The sequence below is a fragment of the Harpia harpyja genome, chromosome 16 (genome assembly GCF_026419915.1).
Source record: "Harpia harpyja isolate bHarHar1 chromosome 16, bHarHar1 primary haplotype, whole genome shotgun sequence".
In the NCBI taxonomy this organism is placed as follows: domain Eukaryota; kingdom Metazoa; phylum Chordata; class Aves; order Accipitriformes; family Accipitridae; genus Harpia; species Harpia harpyja.
Window position 1 is genome coordinate 3,125,834 of NC_068955.1, and position 21,629 is coordinate 3,147,462.

General features: G+C 50.4%; 1 protein-coding gene across 1 annotated transcript; it reads right to left on the reverse strand.

Annotated features, from left to right (window-relative positions):
- Window positions 1-2,589: 2,589 nt before the first annotated feature.
- Window positions 2,590-20,864, reverse strand: FNDC5 (fibronectin type III domain containing 5). Its single transcript, XM_052811387.1, has 6 exons — window positions 20,365-20,864; window positions 10,868-10,983; window positions 10,365-10,563; window positions 8,805-8,897; window positions 5,210-5,343; window positions 2,590-4,384 (listed from the first exon to the last, which is right to left on the reverse strand). Exons 1-6 carry the CDS (start codon window positions 20,441-20,443, stop codon window positions 4,343-4,345), a joined length of 663 nt encoding a protein of 220 aa, XP_052667347.1. The 5' UTR covers window positions 20,444-20,864; the 3' UTR covers window positions 2,590-4,342.
- Window positions 20,865-21,629: the final 765 nt, after the last annotated feature.

Consider the following 21,629-nt stretch of genomic DNA (forward strand, 5'->3'; position numbering starts at 1 on the left):
AGTGATGTGCTGTAAAGTGTCAAATGGCATCGTGGGGCTATGTCATTATTGCCACTCAGTGACTCCGTGTCCAATGTGTTCAGATTGCGAGCCAAAAGATGGCTTTTCTGGCTGCCAACTTTGCTGACTCCATCTGGGATCTAAAATTCAAGCTGTGTCTTTCCTGGCTCTGTCGCTAATAATAAAGATTCTTCATTTGGAACTTAGTTAACAAAATTGATGCTGATGCATGAGCTGAGAGAGAATCCAGCTCGCTTTCCTCGAGATGTGTGGGCTAAAGCACTAACAAGTAGGAACATAATAATTTTAATCTATAAGATCATCAGACAATTTAATAGACACCAGATTTGTGGAGGAAACAGAAGATATTTTAGCATAACAAGCATGTTGATCATACAGTTTTTTAACAAATGCTAGAAAGCTGATTGAATTTGGTCAGCTAGGCTTCTGCTTCCAGACTAGCCAGTAATAGCTCATTACATGTCATTAGGAAGCTTTTCTGCAAATCTGGGGAAATTACATTTGGTATAACATATGGTATAATCTTCAACTCTCTCCTTGGGAAGTGAAGTCTGACTACTCAGTCAATGAATTGCCATATTTTTATCAGCAAAATGGATGTGCAGCTGTGTCATACGCTTTTGACTGATGTAACCTTTAATGTCTTTGGCAAATACTGGCATTAGCAGTCTGTTCCTCTCCATTTACATCTCCTCCAGAAAGTCATTACCAGCTGAGATTATACTAACACTTTCTGTCGTGTAGGTGTTTCCTCCTCTGATGCTATTGAACTGTCAGGGAATAAAATGCCTAATGTTCTCATTTTCCTTTGAGGAGACAGAGAACAGAGCTTGTGCTGCTGCTTGTTGTACAGAGGGAGGTGGTGAGAAGTGTATGGTGCTGTGTGTTGTGAATTGGAAGGACATGCTGTGCAGGATTGTTTGCTCCACACCGCCTCCTGCGGCTCCATTTTACTAAACTCGTGGGGGAGGAATATGTTGGCTAAATTGTACTTGTAGGCATAATATTACAGTGCTTGAAAGGATGAAGGCAAGTGGTGCTTAACTTCAAACACGCACTGCGTATATTGGCAAAGGGTTCTGTTTTCAGCTTCTTGCTCTTTATTGTGCCCATAGTCTCTGCTTAGTTGATTCTCGGAAATCAACAGGATAGTACGCAGGGCTGCACGGCATCGGCAGAGCCGCCTGGAGGGCTGCTTTCCTTTGCTGTTGAGATCAACGGGGAATCAGTTCTTGCAGGGCTCTCTGGGATCCCTGTCATGCCAGCCCACTCCGACTTGCTGCTTTTTAGTATTTATTGAAACCTCCCTTTCTTAGCTCCTGCTTCCAGCAACCAGTCAAAATCAGCAGCAAGGCAAAAACATGCGGGAAATGTGGGTAGCCTTTAAGGGTGCATTCTTCTGTGGTCCAACATGACTTTCCTCAGTGCCGTCTTGGTTTGTTTTTTTTTTCTCGATCTCTTCCCTTTATTGACTGTAAAACACCTCAGGAATATCTTTTGGCAACTGTTGATGAGAATGAGGTATCTCTTCTAAAGATGGACGTAGGCTTGAAGTCATACAGGCCCAGAGCCTTAATTGTGTCTGACTCTCATGGGTTACAGTGGAAGTGGATACTGAAACAGCAGTTAAAGCTTTCATGTTTATGACCCTCAGAAAAGTAGGATCTTAAGTAACTTTCTTCTTTTATGATGGCAAACACCTTTTCCTAAAGTGTGGACTTATTACATCGCTTCAGAGTTGCTGAAAACATTTCCTTTAAGAGAATCACTGGAACTGGATAGCTTGGAGTCCCTCTCTGATGACTTGAGTTGCTGCCAGCCTACATTTGTTTCTTCTCACTATTAGCATTATTACCTTACTTTTAAAGCCTGCAGTAATGGAACATAATGACAACCCTTTTTACCTCCTGCCCCATTATGGTGCAAATACTTAACTCTGTGTGAACACTGACGCTTTATGTTTTAATTCTTTTCTACCAAACAAGGAGTGAGCACATCTCTGTTAGGAAAGAAATAGTTTAAACCTGTCACTAGGGAACAACAACAGTTACTGTAAAGAAGGGGATATGGTCTGAATTCCCAGAGGGACAACTGTCTTTAAAAACAGACACACACTTCCCCCCACCCCAAACCTGCCAAATCACCAGGCTGAATTTCCTCACTAGCAGGCTTCTGAGGGCTGCTTGCTTGGCTGTCTGCTCTAGGATTATGAGAGAGCATCTCCCTTATCATTTTGCACATGCTGTACCATCTGTCCTAAATCTCCCTTTATAGGGGTATGGATTCCAAATGACATTTCTTTCTTAGGAGATAACAGACATGTCTGAGGAATCTTGCTAGGTATGGCTGTAGTGCTATTTGTGTTGCAGGTTTTTTTTTCTCCTCATCCCGCAGCCAGAGTGAACTCTGGTGAACCTTTCTGGTTTTCTATACCCAGACATTGGGAAAACATGTTATGCTGTAGTCCCTGGGAAATACAGAGGAGGTCCCCCGTGCTATTTTGTGTTCCACTCGAAGCAGGCGAAGTTGAAATATTACTAAATTCAGATGTTACAAGGACACAAGAGATGCCTTTAATCTTTTATTGTATATTATAAAATGTTTATTGCTCTGTCTGTATCAGAGGTGTTGACCTCTCCCTCTTGGTGATGGAGGAGTATGTTCTGGCAAAGGATCCACTGAAGAGACCTTTGAGGTTGGCCTGCCTTCTGAAACCAGCACAAGGGAAGCCCTTGCTTCTTCGCCAACACATCTGCAAGCAGACTTCCTAGTGCCTTTCTCTCAAATCAACTGTTTTGGAAAGGCTGGTGACAGTGGAAGAGGAGAGATGGCCGAACTTTGTTACTGCCAGCCTGTTTCTTTGCAGGGACTTTTGAACCAGGCTCATCTGAGTGCAGCTTTGTTGTAATGAGATTCAAACCCTACTCAGGCCAACCTGTCTTGGTATTTGATGGAACAAGTAGGATCTTGCCTCATCCCCTAGTGCATATGGAGTGGTCTTGTGGAGTAATTAAATAAATACAGATACCCCATGGCACACTACAAAGAGTAAATCTTTTCCATGTGATGGATTTGCATCTACCACCTTCCAGAGCACCAGCAATCCCAGGGATCCTGTCAGCTTACAAACATCAAGCACTTAATAAGAGAGAGGAGAACCCCAGCCCCTTTCCCATTCATTGTCATCCTTTTTGTGGAGGACTGCCTCCAGGAGATACCTGGCATTACAACGTCACAAAAATAGTGCAGACAGGACGTGTAAGGAGAACCAGACCTTCCCACAGGACCCCTACTAAAAGAAGCAATTTAAGAACTTAAGCCCTCAGAAAAAGGTCCCTTACGCAAGAGCTTTTCGCAATAAATAGCTATTGCCACTGGAGACCTTGCATAGCAACTGGTATCATGAGTTTGGGTTTTTTTTTTTCTTTTTTTCTTTTTTTGCTGACTGGCTACATTTTTATGGACCTTTTATCACACTGGTGGTGGACTCAGGCCCAGCTGAAAATACTGTGAAGAAAATGGTTGAAATTATCCTGGAAGCTAAATAACGGCTTCTGGTGTCCCCTCATGTTGGTCTGTGCCTCAGTGTTCGGCATGCCCCGACTATCTGAGATGAAGAGCACCAGTGTGAGATAGGAGAGACAGCAACGGTGGAGGCATGTGCTGCAGCCTAACTGGAGAACAACCAGGGAAGTTCTCACAGTGGGAATGGAAACTAGGGTATGCCTTTTTAAGTTTTTTTTGTTTTAAAAACCCACCTGCAAGACGTGTTACACAACACACACCAATGGAACAAAGCAAGCTGAGAGCACACAGCAGCCAAAATCTGGTTGCTAGTCATGTCTGCTGTGAGCTTTCCTCCTTTCTTGCTTGGAGAGGAGTGACAGTGACTGATGCCTGAGCTCACCTTAATACTGTCAAGATGTAGTGACAGTGAGACAAAATAAAGATACAACAAACCCTTGTACGTTTCCAAAGACAGGAAAATTGTTCCAGAAGACAGAGTGTGAGGGTGGAGAGGAGTGCGTGAGAAGTTGCTCCAGCCCAGGTGATTCATGAGTCCAGTACAGGATCACCAGCAGCAGTCTCACTGATGCTTTTCCATTGTAATTGTTTGTTTGGGTTTCAGGGTTTTTTTGCAGGATTTTTCTTTCTGGCCAGATGTTTTGCAGAACGCAGACAAGGAGGTGTGTGCCAGCAAGTGACAATCACTAGGTCTCTTTCCAAATTGCTCCAACAATATTTCACCTCCCTAGTCGTCAAGGCTCAGAGGCAGAAAGTGAGAGTGAGGAATGGAGTCCATCTATCAGATGGCAGGCTGTCACGCTTCAATGATATTCACTGAGGGCTTGTTTTTTGGAAACTAGAAGAGAAGAGGAGACAAAGGAAGAAAGGATGCATAGGAATCGCTAGAGAGAAAAAAAACCACATCAGAGATGAGTGCAGTGTGCTGGTCAATTTTTGTTTTTCTGAAAGTTCTTGTTCCCATCCCCTCAGGATAATGAAAAAGGGCCAGAGCTGAGGTTTTAGGGTTGCGTGGTTCATCACTGTCTGTTTCTGAGTGAGCATGAATTAGTGGACTATTTCAAATAATAAGTAAATACGAAGTGGTGGGGATGTGCCAGAGTGCAAGTTGTGAATAGAAACATAAGAAAGTTAAATTAATTGAAATAAGTTGGTATAAATTATAGGCTTGAGTCTGCTTACATTATGGATATGGCATACCTTAACATCATGTGTATTACCAGCCATGCTCCTGTTGATCAGCTCATCAGTTAATTGCAAGAGTGATATCCCCTTTACCACATGCCAGCTAAGGGCTGCTGTGGGGGTAAGGACCCAAGCAGCTCAGGGACTGCAGCATTGCTCTGTGCATTCTTCTTCCAGAGATGTTCAGATATTTCAGAAATATGGATTGAAATCTGTTTTACTGATAGACATGCAAGATAATCTAGAGGTAGGAGCAAAGTGCTGGTGTCCTGATGCGTCTAGGAGGCTCGGACCATTAACGAAGCCATGGTACTGGCATGGGTGGATGTGAAGGGGTGTTTCCTTCTGCATCCCAGCTGGAGGGAGGAGGCTGGACTGAGGATGTTTAACAGAGCCTGCTTTTTGGATAATTTAGCTGAGGCCCAGCTGGAAGTTGATTGTCTGCCCTGTCCCCCACTGCATGCCAGCAGCATCTCACCTTGCTGCGGAGGAGCCCTCCGCTCTGGTGTTCGGGAGTGCTGTTCTCCGAGGCGCTCTTGACTTTCTCCTTGCTGTTATTTGGCTCATTATCTTTGATGATATCGTACTGTCTGCAAAACAGGGCGATCACCCCTAACCGGAAAAAGCATTAGTGATCACACAAATGAGCTCAGCCCGTGGAGCCTGCAGAGATCAGAGATCCCTTGCTTGCCAGCCGGCTTTGTGCTTTCTGGTAGAGATCTCAGCAGCATTCACAATTGCTCCTAAGGATCATTTTCTAACACAGCTAGTCAGCCGTCTGGCTGTTTCCTTCTCGATGCCTAATTCCATGCTAAACTAGTTAGACAGAAGGACAGAAGATTAATTATATTCCAACTTCCCTGTCATTAAATGGGACAAGCGTTTTAAGCCCTACATTCGGATAGCAATCAACACGAACCGAGTGGTTAAATGGGATCTTTGCTTTGCAAACCCAGGAGCTCCTGGAATTTCTGGTTAGTGAAAATGTGTCCTCTGATCTTTCTCCTCTGGGGTGAAGAGAAGGAGCTGGAGCTGGCAGATGAGAGGCAGGTACCGTACCTGCCTGCATGTGATACAAGCCAGGGCCTTTTGAGCAGCAGGACAACATCTGCAAATATGCAACAGTGACGGCAGCAAAAGCTGCTGGTGGAAATTTCCTCCCACACACGCAGGCACATGAAGCGAAAAGCAGGCAGCCGTGACACGTAAGAAGACTGCAAATGTCTGTCTTGGAAGCTTTTATGTGACATTTTGACCAAATAACTTCTCTGCCTACAGATTCCAAACATGGAGGTTAAGTAGACCCAGGCAGATGCTGCTTCTCCCTTACTGAAAAATATTCCAGCTCCCCTAATAGCAAAACATATGTAAAGCTTTCATCAGATCATCACAAACTGCTTTATAAAGTGAGGTGTTGTTATGGCAGCTGCCCCCAGGTGTTACTGATAAACACAGTGGTCCAAATTCTTTCTTGCGTATGTGAACAAATGGCTGATCCTAGGAGGATAGGTTAACATCTGCCACAGTCACACTGTCTGTCATTTCTGATGGTAAAACTGAGGCACAAAGAAGCAAAGTGCTGTGAACAATACCGGAAAGACAGACAGCGCAAGAGCTTGGGTCTCGTCTCGGTTCAGAGCCCTGGGCACAGACAGGTTCCAGTTCGCATTTGCTAAAACATCGTCATACATTCAGGTTATGGCCAGGCCAGGTTAAGAGCTGGAAAGAGGTTTTTGTATAGTCAAAGTTTGTAAAGAACCCACTAGATGTAGAGAGATTTTCCCCCCATCCACTTTCCTTTTTAAATGCAAGTCATCTGTCTAGAAGGGAAATTGTGGTATTAGCGAATTCTTTGTTCCGATGCTGATCTGAGTTTTATATTATACTACAGTGGGAGATGAATCAGTTGTTCAGTTGTTTCATGTAATTATTCATGATTGTTTTTACTGGCAGGGCATTTAAATTTGAATATGCACAACTAAAACTTGACATAAATGCTGAAAAGGTCATGGACTAGAGGTTTTGGAAACATTTTGATTTAGTTTAGGTTTTCATTTGGTTATCATCTTTAGCAATAATTGCTGTCCACTCTCTGGAAATGCAAATAATGCATGGTAAACTCAGGACTTTCCAGGGCAAAAAAAAATACTATACATGGATCTGATTCTTCGTCACCTGGACTCACTTGGAAGAAACCTTGCAGAACTGTACAGGACACAGTTAATTCCTCCAGCCCCCTCTTTTGTGACGTATCTCAGATCATTGACTGGTTTCCTGTTCACATCTTTCCCTGGAGGTATCTCCTCTCGGCAGAATCTAGTATAAATGGGCCAAATCTTCTGTTGGAGTAGACTGATGCAACCCCTATCAATTCAGGATTGTTACAGTTTACAGCAGTAGAGGTGACAGACCAGCACCTTTAGAGGACATAACGTTATGCTCACCACTGAAACTACAAGTTGTCAAAGTCGTCAGCCGCTCAGTACTGTTGTGGTGAGTTTCTCTTCTGACCTAGGAAAATTCTGTATGTGACTGTTTACGTGCTCTGTGTGTGGAAAAGTGGTTTGACTGGGACAGGAGGACTAAATACCGAGTGGCAAAGGTTGTCTTTTATGGATCATAGATTTACCATAGTGCTAATTTCCCTTCCTGCCAATTTCCTTGGGTCACCTGAACCATTCCCCCTTGGGCAATGTGCTCTGTGACTCGCAGGGAGCAAATGTTGTTTCATTAATGTTTTATGTTGCAGCAGGAGCAGCAGCTGACTGGCAGCCAGGGGAGGCTGGGGCTCTAAATAGAAAACAAACATGTGCAAACTTTATTTCCCATTAACTCATGCATGTAATTTCAAAACTGAACAAGCTGAAGGGCTGGTTACAGCCACTTCAGACATGCTAAGCTGATGGAGCAGGAGTCAGAGGCTTTTTTCTCTCCCTGTTTGCTAGCTTAAAACATATGAGTGAGATCTGTCCTAGGTACAATTTGCTGTAAGCTCTATTGAAATGTGGTCCCAAACTCATGTCGGAAAACTCTTGGTTCTCTTTGGAAATTTAATTTATATATTTGTACACATTACAGAAAGTCATAGTGAGGGATCTTCATCTTGAAGGAGCACATTTATCTGATGCTCTGTTAGAGGCTGTGTTAACGTATGTGCCTAGCTATGCCCATCGCATCCCATAGCAAAGTGGCCCTAGGATGGTTTTACTGCACCTTCCACAGCACTGGGTGCTCCCAACTACAGCTGGACATGTGGTTTTGCTTACAAAATCATATACTACAGTAGCCGTCTTGTAGCAGAGGCTCTGCTTGGATTAAAAGGGTTAATGACTGCAAAGCGTAAGGAGGACTAGGGTGGAATTTCAAAAGATTGCCAAAAGTGTGGCTCCAAAGCACCCTTCGGGATAGCAGCTTTCAGCTAATGCTAGTCCTTCCTCCCCTCACCGTCCCAAGCGCATGTAGACTTTTCCTTCCTTTCGGTTAATATGTTTCTGCTGATGTCCATCCTCTTCCTATTATTTTAATAGGGAATGTTGAGAGGTTCTGGTTTTATTGGTGTTTTGATGTTTGGGGCCATTTGTTCTTTCAGTGCTTCCATTATTTTAATTGATTTTGAAGTGGGTTTTAGTGTATATATAATAGTGCGTGTTGAGAGCGAGACTCTTAAATTTGTTTTGCATGAGAGTTGGAGTCATATAATAGCCAGATAATTACAGTGACCTGTGTCATTTGAAGGGCTTGAGGCATCCTGTTGGATGGCTGAAGGCATTATCATCAGTGCATTCTGGAATAATTGAGATTACAGGATTAGCCATGGGGAATTAGGCAATTGGTTCATCAAGTCCATCACCTACTTCCTGCTGGACCAGATCAGACCACTGATTCACCTGCTTTTGGCACTGCCCAACTTGTGATGCTGCAGAGGGAACAGAAGTGCCCTCACAGCTGAATATGCAGTACTCTTTATGGGAGAAAGGGTTTCTTTTCAGGTCTTACATGATGACACATGCAAACCACGCAATCCAGCAGGCTCTAGGGATATTACATGCTTTTGACAGAAAGATTGAACTGACCTGCCCACATAAACAACACGACAACAATGATGAGAATTTCCCCTGCTCGCAGCTGTTGGTTTTTCTTCGCCATCTCCTTCATTGTCACCTCATCTGCACAAGGGGAAAGAGAGATCATGAAACCTAACCGCACGGCTAAGGCTGCGCTAGACACTGGTTTAACAGTGCCCTTGGCTCAAATCATCAGTGCGTCAGAGTCAAAGCTAGCAGGGAGAGAATCCTTGCCCGTCAGTAATGCCAGCAGCACGAGCTGTGCATTGAACTTGCAGAGCATCAGTTGCTCTGCAGCAACTGCCCCTGACAACCTGCAGGAGATGGGGCGAGGGAGGAGCAGTGAGACAGGATCAACAATTACCCCAGAGGAGCTGCCATGGGGTAAGTCCACATGTTATCTGGCCCCGTGGCGGCTCGCTCTGCTCTGTCTCTGCTGTTAGTGCCGTCTGTGCCTGTCACAAAGCCTTGCATGCTTCAGTAGTTCCTCTCCCAGCTCAGGAGTGTGGAGCCTGGCATGATATTTTTCAGTGGAGCCATGGGATTCAGAAATGAGTAGAGCCTTTTTGCAGGGCGTAATGCGCCTCCTCGGCTTCAAAGCTCTAAGAAGATTACGGTTCAGGCCTCCAGGGAGGGAAGCAGTGCTCCTCTTAGTGCTTTCAGATGAACAGCAATTCAGTATTTACAGACACCAAATCATTTTAGCAGAAAGAGTCAAGAACTCACACCGTCCTAGGAACCATGGCCAAAAGCCCTGCAACAGGCTGGGTCCTCAGTAGGCAGACAGTAACCCTTTAGATCCCAGACCCCTGTACTCCCTAGCCCTTTTTGTAGCAGAGACTCTTGCTGACAGAAAATCTTCAACTATCTGCTTTGGCTTTAGAGGAACAAGTGAAGGAGCTGCCAGTGAGGAAGTGCCTGATTTCCTCCATGGAGATATTCAAAACCCAAATGGACATGATCCTGGACAGCCTGCTCTAGTTGACCCTGCTTGAGCAGGGGTTTGGAGTAGGTGATCTCAAGAGGTCCCTTCCAACCTCAACTTTCTGTGATTTGGCAGAAATATTTGAAATGTAAGAAAAGTGGGAGTCTCTGGGTACTTTTTTTCCCTGCTGTCCTGGAATCCAAGCACAGGAGGGTCAGCGAATCTCCCCAAGTGCCCTGTGAGCACAGTGGTGGTGTGCCCAGTGCCATCCAAGGGTCTAGTTCCACATGAATTCACAGGCTGCTCGGGAATTTCCCCGGCATTCTCCACTTGCAAGGATGCTGGACGCACAGCTCCCAGTCTGGAAACCTTCTCCTCATTTTGCCTGTTAAACCTCACCTGAAACGGGAGAAATGAACAGCCAACCTTTGGCAGCATCTCCCTATGGCTTTGTGCACCCGTCAGCCTTGTCTGCTGGGTACACTCAGGGCATCCCACTTGTCCACATGGGGCTGTGAGAGGGCACTCAGTCCTGCGTGTGTTTAACCCAGCTATTCTCATTGACAGGATACTGCTTTCCTCTCTGCAGAGCCCTACGCTGCCTGGGCGTCCCAGGGGCCACATAGGAACTCACCCACACTTGCCTTTATTTTTAGAGGCTAGTTTCTCAGCTTCCCTGGGGGTCTTGAAGAGGACTGGCTCACTGGCAGGGCTCTGGCCTTGGATGCTGATGGACTGGACATGCACAATGTACTCAGTGTCCTCCTCTAGGTCCCAGAGGGCACAGGAGCGGGTGGTGGTGTTCACCTCCTGGATGAAGCGCAGCATCCGCACGTCCTTCTTCTGGAAGCCGAGAGAGGAGAGCACAGAGTGGTGGAGAGGCCTCCCGTGTGCACTGCTGTCACCTAAGACCACTGCTTCCTGCCCTGTCCACCACGGACGTGGAGACCGTCGGACCCTTTCCTCTCTGCAGCTACCAATAAATGAAGCGCTGCTGCAAAGAGGATGGGAAGCCAAGTCCCCTCCCAGACCACGAGGGACAGGACGAGAAGGAATGGGCTTAAACTGCAGCAAGAGAATTTGGAAACTGAGGGGACCTGGGGTGAAGATGAACGTGACCGAAACTGGGTAACTGTAGGCACCATACCTGTTGGGAAACTGCAAATCCAATGACAACTTCATCTTCCAGAACATCCCAAGTCACAACGGCTGAGTTGGCTTTCAGGTGTTTGACTGTGACATTTACTGGAGCCGACGGACTGTCTGCAAGGAGGGAGAGCAGAGCCTTTACGGAGGCAAACTCACAGCTGCAGGCAGGAGACAGAGCAAGGGCAAGGAAGGGAGTGGGAAAGGACCTTGCTCAGGGTCCTGCCTGTATGTGGTTCTGGGTATGGGACCTGGAAATTACAGGTACTCTATGTCTTAATTACCAGTGAGGTTCTAGGAGGTCTTTGCTGAGCATACGAGTTGCATTAGACACGTGTGAAATAACAGACCCTTGGAAAGAGTTTCTTTTGACAACACAGCAGACCACCGAATTCATCTCATCCTTCCCAGCCATGCACCACATTTTCTCTTTTGTTTCCTATTACGGTCTGACAGTGACAGCTGGGAGGAAGTGCAAAATCTGCCTTGGAAGTATGAAAACTGAATGCTTTGATGAGCACTCTGGAGGTTTGAAATTTAGGAGCAGTAAATGAGTGTTTCTTTTGCTTTTCCCTGTTAGTTTGACAGAAAATTTTTTATACACGTTTTGCAGCTGATGGGCTGTCTCTCAGATGGTCGGAGGACATCCAGCAACCATCCGCTTACAGCTAACAGTACAGAACATGCTGTAACAGCACTGATGGACCATTGTAATGTGAAAAGGGCAGGGCATGAAAGCAGTAGCCCGAGGCTCCATGTTTAGTGTTTGTTCCCAACTCCAGAGCACACGGGAGTTTCCAACTGCAGGGTGGATCTGCGTAGCTGCCAGCCTTGCCAAAGTGACCCGGGCTCTGATGTGCCAGCTGGGCTCCTGCCCTCCTGCACACCCTCACCAGGAGCCTCTTCCCAAGGGAGCTGCACAGTGCAAAGCCCTTATTGGCATCTCAAGGGGAAGGTTTTACCTCGTAGGCTTGGCACAGTCCTTCCAGTGCTCTGTGCAGCAGGTTGGATTCCTGTTCCCTCCGGTCAAATTTAATTCACAATCTCATACAGTTTGTGCCCTGAACCCAAAGGCAGTAAAGGCTAATGAGACTGCTAGGACTCTGACTACACCCAGGAGGTCAGTAGGGTGTGAGGAGTCATTTTTTCTGACTCTCGTCAAAGAATAATACTTTTATTGCTTTGTAACCGTTGCACAACACTGCCCTTTTGGGGCCGGGGCTGAGGTCAACAGTAAAAGAAGGATGCATGTGTGCACGTCTCCAGTAACACTTGTTGGATTTATAGTCAGTCCCAGCCGCCTGAATGTGGCCGAAAATATTCTAGCTGTAGTGTCAGTGTCTCCTAACAACTGACTTCACTCCTGGTGAATGTTCCCCCAGGAACAGAGAAAATAACGGGAACACAAAATTCCCCAGCTGAATGTCAGTGCTGTTCTACACTTAGCAGAGTGATGACCTTATTCCTTTCTCTTCTCCCCAAATAAAACCCAGAGTCCAGCCTTCAGATCTCCCTTTTCCAGCAGATGGGAGACCCACACCCACCAGTGAGACCCTTAGGAATAAGATGTCTGGACAAGCCGTTGGGACCCAGACTGATTCTAGTGAGTCCTTCAGTGAGCAGAAAGGTTGCTGAAAGCTGCATGGCTAAGTTCACACAAATTTGGGACTTCAGAAAGAGGAGCAGCAAGCAGTCATGGTCTCCAGGATTTCATAGCGTGAGATGTCCTTCCTCACTGGAGTAAATGACAAGTCGGTATAGACCCAGAGCATTCTCGTTTCTCAGGGGCTGGCTTTCATGAAATGAGGCAGTGGTCTCCAGCCAGCTCTTGGAGAACAGAAACATTTATCATCCTCACTCTCCACTGCAGCAGCAGGGCCAAGGACAAGCCGAGACGGATCGTCCTCCTCAGCCTGAACACCAGTCCCTTCTGGACTCAGCTCCCTGCTGTGACACAAGGAAGGGACGTGGGTCTGCAGCTCCTCACCTTCCCCCGTGACTGAACCCGTGTGCCAACAAGAGTAGGGTCTAATTTTAGGAAGGGGCAGTCAGCAGATGGGAATGCGTACAGGGAAGGTCTGTGAGTCATGCCTGATGAATTTGCTAGAACATACGGAGGACATGACGGAGTTGAGAGATGGGAGACAAAACAGTCTCCAGCTGCAGCCAGGCACTTCGCCCTTCTCAAAGTACAGCTGTACAGTTAAATCCCGGCATGATTGTCTTTCCTGGATATTTTTAGGAGCTAAATTTTTTTTAGGAGCTACCACTGATTTACCCAGCTTAGGTTGAGGAGGCTTTTGAAAAGAGATGAATTAACCTCACAGACACAGCGAGCAGAGTATCAGGAAAAAAGCTTCAGGCTGGGAAGAGGGTACGTACAGCACACCGCACTTGGTGCCCGAGTCCCCTTTGAAATTTGTGACCTTGAGGGACGCATAGCATTAAAAGCGTCTAAGTTTCCTGATGACATAAAATGTGGGGGAGTTGGGAAGACCTAGCAGAGCTGGAGAAGAGCAAACAACCTCTCTGGGAATTGGTGAGAGAGGGTGGAGGGCTGCGAGGCAGAAGGGAAGCACTTGGCAAAGCTGCAACTCAGTGCTCGAAGCCTGCAAAACAGGACTCTGAATGTAGGCAGGGGAGAAATCAGCTGGTGTGGACGGTCAAGAGCACTCCAGAAAACCCCCTTCGTAGTAATACCTGAGAGAGAGACGGGGTAGTTGAAGTCAGCAGATAATACAGTGAAATCTGGGACAGCAGATCAGAGCATGCCTTTCCTTTCACTACCACAGATTAGGAGTAGCTACACGTAAATCAATGGTGTCAAACCAGTATAAAAGCAATATGAAAAGAGAAGTAAGCACAGCGTTTGACAGAAATACAAAGCCAGGAAAATTAGTTTCCTGCTCCCAGAGCTGAGTGAATAATTTGGAACCAAAATTTTAATCCATGAGGATGCTTTTCTCCTCATTCCCAGGAGATGCATGATGAGATCATGACTTTCTAAAATCTAATCACTGTTCCAAGATACTCCACACCGCTTTTGGCTCCTTGGGCCAGTTGCGGCTCTTTGTAGTGCCAGCCTGGCTGAGGTCACATGGAGAACATGTAATTTCTGTTCCCCGGCTGGCTGTAGGGGGTCAGCATCTCTAGCAGGGCCTTGAGGTGCCAAATCCAAATGTTTGGTTCCTTCTAGAGTCCTATGCAACTCCTGGAAACTGGTTCTGTGCCCGTAACGGCCAGGGAAGCTGCTGGTGTGCTGGGAGGGGGCACTGAGAGTGGGATGGCCCTGGGGGCTGTTCCTTTCCTGCTGCAGGTGAGATAGCAGGGAACACCCTATGCATCAAACCTTTCTCATGCATGTTTACTCCAGAGACGCTGAGGACAGCACATCCCCTGTCTGGTCTGTAAGGGACCCATGCAGTACAAGATTTCTGGTTTAGCGGTTTAGCTTCATCCCAGCGCAGAGGCTGCGATGCCTGCAGGAGCAAACCACACAATGCAAACTGGCAGAGGATCTGTTTGGCCAAATTTGAATTAGAGCTGTGTGCTCGGATGAAAAGATGCTCTCATTCTCATGTCAGCAGAAATTGCAGCCCCCTCTTTAAGGGGAAGCCCTGATTAATTAAGATGAAATAATGATTTTTAAACGTGAATGGCTGCTTCAAAACTGATCATGCTTAACCTGTGTCTTGTTTCCTTCCCGCAGGGACCCCTCATCAGGTGAGTTGCAGTCCTACATTGCCCAGGGCTGTGTGTCCCAGCCCTACCTCGCTTCTAGCCACCTTTGGCCCTTTTGGCAAGAGCAGGTCAGAACCGCCTCCACGCAGCAAGGAGGCATAAGCGATGAAGATTACCCTTAATCCCCTCTTAATGCTGAGAACTCCTTCTAGCCTCTCATTAAATGCTTTGCTGATTATTAATGGACTTTTATTTGAGAGAGAGAAAAAAAAAAACCCACACTTTACAGCTTTGGGCTGATTCCTCCGTGGCTTTTCATTGTCGACACAGCGGCTGCTGGCACAAGGAAGACAAAACCACCTGCCTGCCCTGTATGTTGACTTCACGACTGAAGCTGTAGTGTGAAGGGGATTGGGAGGGAGTAAGAGAGGAGCTCAGGTTTGTCTCCATCCCACTGCTGCTGTCACCTGTGAAGGTGGGGCTGCTGATCAAGGGTGGTGGGTTGAGCAAAGGGGGTGTCCAAGACACCAGGGTGGCTGGCCTGGCACCTCTAGTATCAGAGAGGTACCTAGGCCACAAAGACATCACTGGGAGATGCTCAGAGCTCCTGGCTCCTCTGCTGCCGTCCCTCTCCTTACTGTTGTGTCTCCCTCTTTCGAAGCCACTCTCAATTTGCACCTTCTGCCATGAGCTCTTATGGTGGGGCTGGGAGTGAGAGCCAGCTTGCTGCCTTTAGCCATGCAAGCTGCTGGGGGAATCATTGCTTAGAGTAAAAGGAAGAAGCTGTGGAAATATCACACCCTTGGAGGTCACCTCTGCCAGTCGAGTCCTGTGGTCAGGCTATAGGTTTGGAACTGGAGCGTATTCCTGGATTTATGTCCCCAGCCAAGGGGCCCAGCCTCCCCCCCAAATCTGCTCTTTCTGAATTCAACTGTCCTGGAAACACCAGCCACTTGGAAGTAGCTGAAGTGAAATGCAGTTGTTTCCTACATGGCTAAGGTTATGCCGTAGTCACAGCATTTTCCAATTCAGTTAGCTCCTCTCCCACAAGCAGCTCCTTTCCTGCTGTGAAAGGCTCAGCTGCTTCAGAGCCCCGAGGACATGGTCCAGCGAGCAGAGTGCCTGCCGAGGCTCTGAAGCGGCTTGTTCGGTGGTATCCACCTGCAAGCTGCGTGCCCTTTCCTGCGGGAAGCAGTGAATGTCAGCCTTAGATCCCAGTAGCTCTTTATTCCTGCACCACAACCTTCCCTGAGGATGCGGGAGAGGGAAGGACATGACCTGCAAGGGGAAGGAGCATCCTGTAAGGTCTCGTGTGATGTTCTCCACGAAGCACTGCTGCCTGCTCCCTGAGCGTGGGTACAAAAAGACCTGCTTTCACTGCCTTCCTGAGCCTTTCTTTGCTGTCCCAGCACGGCTCCCTTCAGTGGATATAATTGCTTGTCAGCTTTATGGGGTATGTAGGAAGGGCTGGCATGCTGTTCAGCTTCCTCGAGTGTTTTAATGAAGGGAGCCTGCAGGGGAGTGGGAGGGAGCGGGGCCCACCGCTGCCATCCCACTCCCGGCTGCATGGGAAGCGGGGCTATTTGCTAAGCTCTGACAATTTCAAAGAGCACAAAGACCAACTGGTGGTTCTTCAGTTTGGGAAAGAGGCAATTATTTCCTGCTGACCGCCCACTCCCCTGTACAAACAGGATATTAATAAGCCAGCCCCCTCTTACCTCCCCGCAGCCCAGGGAGAGGGTGCCCAAACATGCAGGTGGAAATGCTGTCAGGGAGGATGGAGCCTTTTCAGGGAGCACGGAGATGCTTGCTGTGTCCAACCCTGCCATTGGGAATTCCTTAGGGCAGAAGGAAGGGGTATTTCTACTTTGGAGAATGTCCTGTGCTGCCAAACCTCGGCTTCTCTGAGTCCTGAAACGAGGCAGGATTTGCTCGGGTCTCGCCAGCACCATGACTTGGGTTTTAACGCTGCTAACCCAGAGCAGAGTTGTTGCTGTGGTATGTTTTATCCAGCACCCGAATGTCCGGGGAGGACTGGGTACCATGGTCTTTTCTAGCTCTTCTCAGCCCACACCTATTTCTCTAATATTACATTAGAGAAATGAGAGAAATTTGTCAGAGGCAGAGAGGGTGAGCAAGCCCTGGAGTTTCCTGGACAGCCGCTGGATGCTGGTACCCAGAGCTCTCCCAGGAGTTTGCTCGCTGGTGCCGACCCAGCTCTGCTCTTGTATTTTTGTCAACACTCTGATTTTTACTGCACATATAAAGATTTGCATGCTTTGCTGCTCAATACATTTCTGCTTTTAACTGAATTATACTTGAGTCAGGCCTTCATTTGGCCTCTGGGTACTATATAAACCAGGACGGGTTTATTTAACAATAAATGCCGAAAGGATGAGGCCATATTCAGTACCAGTGCATGGATTCCACTCCATGAAGGCTGCTTTTGGATCCTGCCATGGTGTGCACGGTTAATGTGTGCGAGCGCATCCCTTTCTGGGAGGGTTCTCTGTTTTCTGCATGTATGTTCCCAGCAGGAGACAGTGTTTGGAAGAGGATGGCACAACCTTGGCTGCTTTGCACAGCAACATCCCCGCTGAGAGGCTGACGCTGAGGTTAGAAACCTCCATATTTCAATTAAATCTCTCCTGCACTGAATGCAGAAATCAATAAAGTGCTTACGCCATCCGTCAGCTGGCCAGGAATCTCCGTGGCCTCCATGAGACGGGAAGGGGTCGGAGTGGGATGGTTTGCCATCTCCAAATAGCTGCCAGACCCATCGCTGCTTTCTCGCGCGTGTCGAGCCTATTGCTCGCTTCTGGTTTTGCTCCTACCAGGCTATGGGTGAGCTCAGTTCCCCTGGTGAGGAGGAGGAGGTGAGCGTTCCCAGTGAGATACAGGTCAGGAAACGGCATCCGCGGTCCGGCTGTCACCTTCACCTTGATCTCCTTCCCCTCCTGCAGCTGGTGTGGCTGCCTGGGGAGGAGGTGAGGATGGAGACCCACCTCAGCAGAGGAAGAAGAGCCTGGTTTGCAGAGTAGCTCAGGGTATGAGAACACGCTTTAAAGCTGAGCAGCGACCAGAATTCAGCCAGGTGGCTTTGGTCCCTTTTTGGGCAGCGGAGGTGGAGGAGCTGTTAAGGAGCTCCTTGGATTGGAGGCCAGTCCAGGTCCTGTGAAGGCTGAGAGCTGGACGGGGCCCAGAGCTGTGCTGGAGGGTGAATTTTTACCCCTGCCTGGGCAGTGTGTTGCAATTCCCCTCCATCTGACAGAATTAAACCTGACTTGAGTTGCTCTACGGGCAGGCACCTGGCAGGGACGTTGTTTGCCCTAGCAAGTTGCAGGGGCCGTGGCCTATTTTGGGGTCTTTCATCATCGTTGCACAGCATCGCCCTGCTGCTCTTACAGCCCTTAACAGCAGCCCTGCGCCACCGAGCCCAGCAGAGCTCACCTCCCTCCTCATTACCGCTGCCTAACGAGGAGGGGGCTGCTGGCAGCTCAGACCATGCAGGCTGGGCAGGATGGGCCAGCCCGCTTCCAGAGCAAGTGCTGCGGCAAAATTAAATTGTACTTCTGAGTTGCCGACCATCCCGAATGTTTTCTCAGGGACCCTCTCGAGCAGGCAGCAGTAGGAATGAGTCAGAAGGCTTCACCCACGCGGCGCTGGTGGGATGCTGAGGGCTATCAGAGCGTTAGTGTGGAGGTTATTTCGCAGCTACCTTGTCCTCCCGGTCCTGCATCCCCTTCTCGCTCACCTTGGCATCACCTTGCCAAAAAATAGTCCTGACTGCCCAAACCCCTGTTTCAGAGCAGGGTCCATGGTCTGCCACTCACTCGCCAGCCCCCGCCGCTGCATCGGCAGGGGGGAATTTGCACCATTCCTCTCCTGGTGACAGCAGCTTTAACTTTCACAACAGTCATGGTTTTAAACCCACATGCATAAGCTCTGGGTCCAAAGGGGAGGGACCGCTGAGCCTCCATCCCTGCCTGACCCTGCTGGGGATGGTTTCCTCTCCAATGGCTTTTCCAGTGACTCTTGGCTTGCACGCCTTGGTGGCCTCATGGCCACATCGTCAGGTAGAGCTGGGGACACAGAGCTGGTGGTGATGCTGCCGCTACCTCTGTGTGACCTTGGGAAAAGCACTCCATACCCTCGTTCCTCTTTTCCCTCTCTGAAAAACAGGGCCAGCACAAGTTCGCTGCCTCACCGGGAGAGGACATCACAACCCTTGACAAAGCAGACCACAGAAAAAGGAGGCAGCGGGGGTGTGTGGCACAACGCCAAGGTCACGCAGCTTCGTCAGAGCCCAGAACCGAGTCTCCTGCCTCCCCACCGCACGCCGTAGTCGCGAGGCAGGGTGGCTATCCGTGTTTACAGAGCTGCCCGGCTCATAACGTGGCACGGACACCTTATGGCACACAAACGCTGCCTGTAAGACAGGAGCAGAAGGCGGTTATGGGCAGGGACACAACTCCATGTTTACTCTCAATTGCTGACTGAGGTGATTCAAGGATAAGGAAGAGCAGGGGAAGTGGCCTAGTTTACAGAAAATCAGGAGGGCTGTTACAATTGCAGATGCCTCCATTGTGCCACGGTGTTTTCCCCATCGCTCTCTCCGTTTGGAAATGTTTCATTAATCTCCCCGGGTCTGTCAGTTGTGAAACGGCAACTTCAGAGTGCCGATGTCTGGCCAAGGACGCGTGTGTCGGAGCCGAAGGCATTCAGGGGGTTGCTGCAGCCCCGGCGCAGGCAGGACGAGGGTGAATGTAACTCCAGCAACTCCCGGGGCTGGCTCGGGCGCAGGAATTTCCACTCCCCGGTAGCTCTGCATCCCTAATAGTCACCCCCAGCCTCCTGGAATGCAAGATATTCTGGCAATCAGCGTTTTGCAAATCAAAGCAGCTGTTCCACCAACATCTTGCAGCCAGCGAGGGAGACAGCCCTCTGGCTGACTACGCAGAGCCGGAGAGGGCGTCTGGCTTGGGCTGGTGCTGCATGGTGGGGCGAAGGCTTGTGGGGAGCACCCACCAGCACCTGCCAAGATGTGGCACCCACACGCAGGGTGCTCGGGTGAAGGTTCAGCCCAGCTGATGCAGAGGAGCATGTCCTGGTCTCTCCAAAATTAGAGCTAGCTCATGGGGACCTTCGCCTTCTCAAAAGATCCCCCACTTCAGAGGACCCGCTCAGCTCGAAGGGGCCTGGTTTTACGTGGCCGGGATGCGCTGTGCCCAAGGAGAGACCTTCCTCTGGGCCAGCGGTGCTTCCTCAGGAGCTCACAGGGCTCCCAGCACTGCCTGGCTGGGCCGCGGAGAGCCTGGGGCGAGCAGGAGTTGGGGAGGGGGATTGCCAAGGCTAACGTGCCACGGCGTTGGCAGAGCGGATCTGGTTTTGCCTCCTCTGCTCTAGTTCATCCCCGTGACACGAGCAGGCGCTGGGCGAGGGTCTCTCTTCGCTCTCCCCGAGCCCCTGTTTTCACGCCACATCGCTACCAGCCGCCTTCCCCCCGGGGACCACCGGCTGTAAGCGCCCACGCTGGGACACGGGTGGAGGCGAAAGCTCGGCGCTTCCCAAAACCGGTGCCCCGGGGCTGCGTGTCCGAAATCACCCGTCTCTTCTTGAACCCAATTACCCACAAAGTCCCGGCCGCCGATACCCCCAAACTCCATCCCCTCGGCGCAGCCCTGCGCTCCACGCAGCCCCCCCACACACTTCACCCTCTGCACCCACCCGTGCTCACCGGGGTCTCCCCACCACCACCTCGCCGAAGCCTCTCCCCCACCCCGGGCAAGCCTCTCCCCGGGCCCCGGCGGCCCTTACCTGCCTCCACCGGGCGCAGACCGGCGTAGCTGAAGCAGAGCAGGAGCGCGGCGCCGGTACAACCGAGAAAGGGCTCCATCCCCCGCGGCCGCCGCGCCGAGCCGGGCCGAGCCGCGCCGGGCCGGGCCGGGCCGGGCAGGGCCCCGCCGGCGGCGGGTCCTGCGGGCGCGGCGGCTCCGTTCAGCACCGCGGAGAGCTCCGCGGCCCGGTACCGTCCGGGGCCGCCCGGTACCGCTGGATTTCGACACGGTTCGGTTGGGTTCGGCACAGCCCGGTAAGCTCCCGGCAAGGCTCGGTTCGGTACGGTACGGTACGGTACGGCTGGGTTCGACCGGGAGGCGGGGGCGGGCGCGGCCCCGCCGAGCCCCGGCTCCGCCCGCTGCAGCGCCGGGCAGCCCCGCTCCGGTCCCTCCCCCGGCCCCGGGGGCGGTGGGACGGGGGCGGCTCGGCTTCCCCCCCCCCTCCCCGCCAAGCTCAGCCCGGCGCCGTTGCATGCCTCAGTTTCCCCGTCCCTCCCTTCCCGCCCCCGCCGGGGTCCCAGCACACACCCCCCCCCCGCCCCGGTCCATCCCTCCCGGGGGGCTTGCTCCCTGCCGGGTCCCCCGGGCTACCGGGGAAAGGAGATGGGGTCTTACACCGAGACGAGCCCCCCCCCTTGCACAGCAGCGGGGACATTTTACCGCCGGGGTTTCACGCAGCCCCTGCGAATCGCCGGGCTCTAAATTCCGAGGTAATGAGGATTAGATGAGCTTCTGGAATTAGCCGTGCCTCCAGGTTAATTAAGCCGGCAGTGCTCTGATTTATGGTAACTAGTCGAAGGGAATAGAAGCTGTTTCCCCAGCTCAGCCACCAGCTGCCAAACCCTGTGACGCTGGATGGGGGGACCCTGCTCCGGCCACCGCAGCCTCTGCCGACCCCTCCGCTGCGCCCCACCAGCCGTGAGGTGTCCTGCCCCTGCGAGGGTCCGGCTGCGATGGCCCGGGCCAGCTGCGGTGGCCGCAGGGTGCCCAGCGAGCAGGGACTACAGGTCCCAGTATGTACGGACTGGTCTGACTGGGAGCACCCGGCCACGCTGCGGGTGGGAGGCAGTGGGGTCTGGGCCGTGTGTCTGGGCAGCATCGCTCGCTCGCTGGCTGTCTGTCTGTCCTGGGTATTTATTTGCCTGCCAGGGAGTTTGGCGTGGCCTGCAGGCTGCCAGGAGCATCAGTGGAGTCCTCTCGCTTACGCCAAGCCTGGTCCCTATGGTTTGGTTTATGGACTGGCGG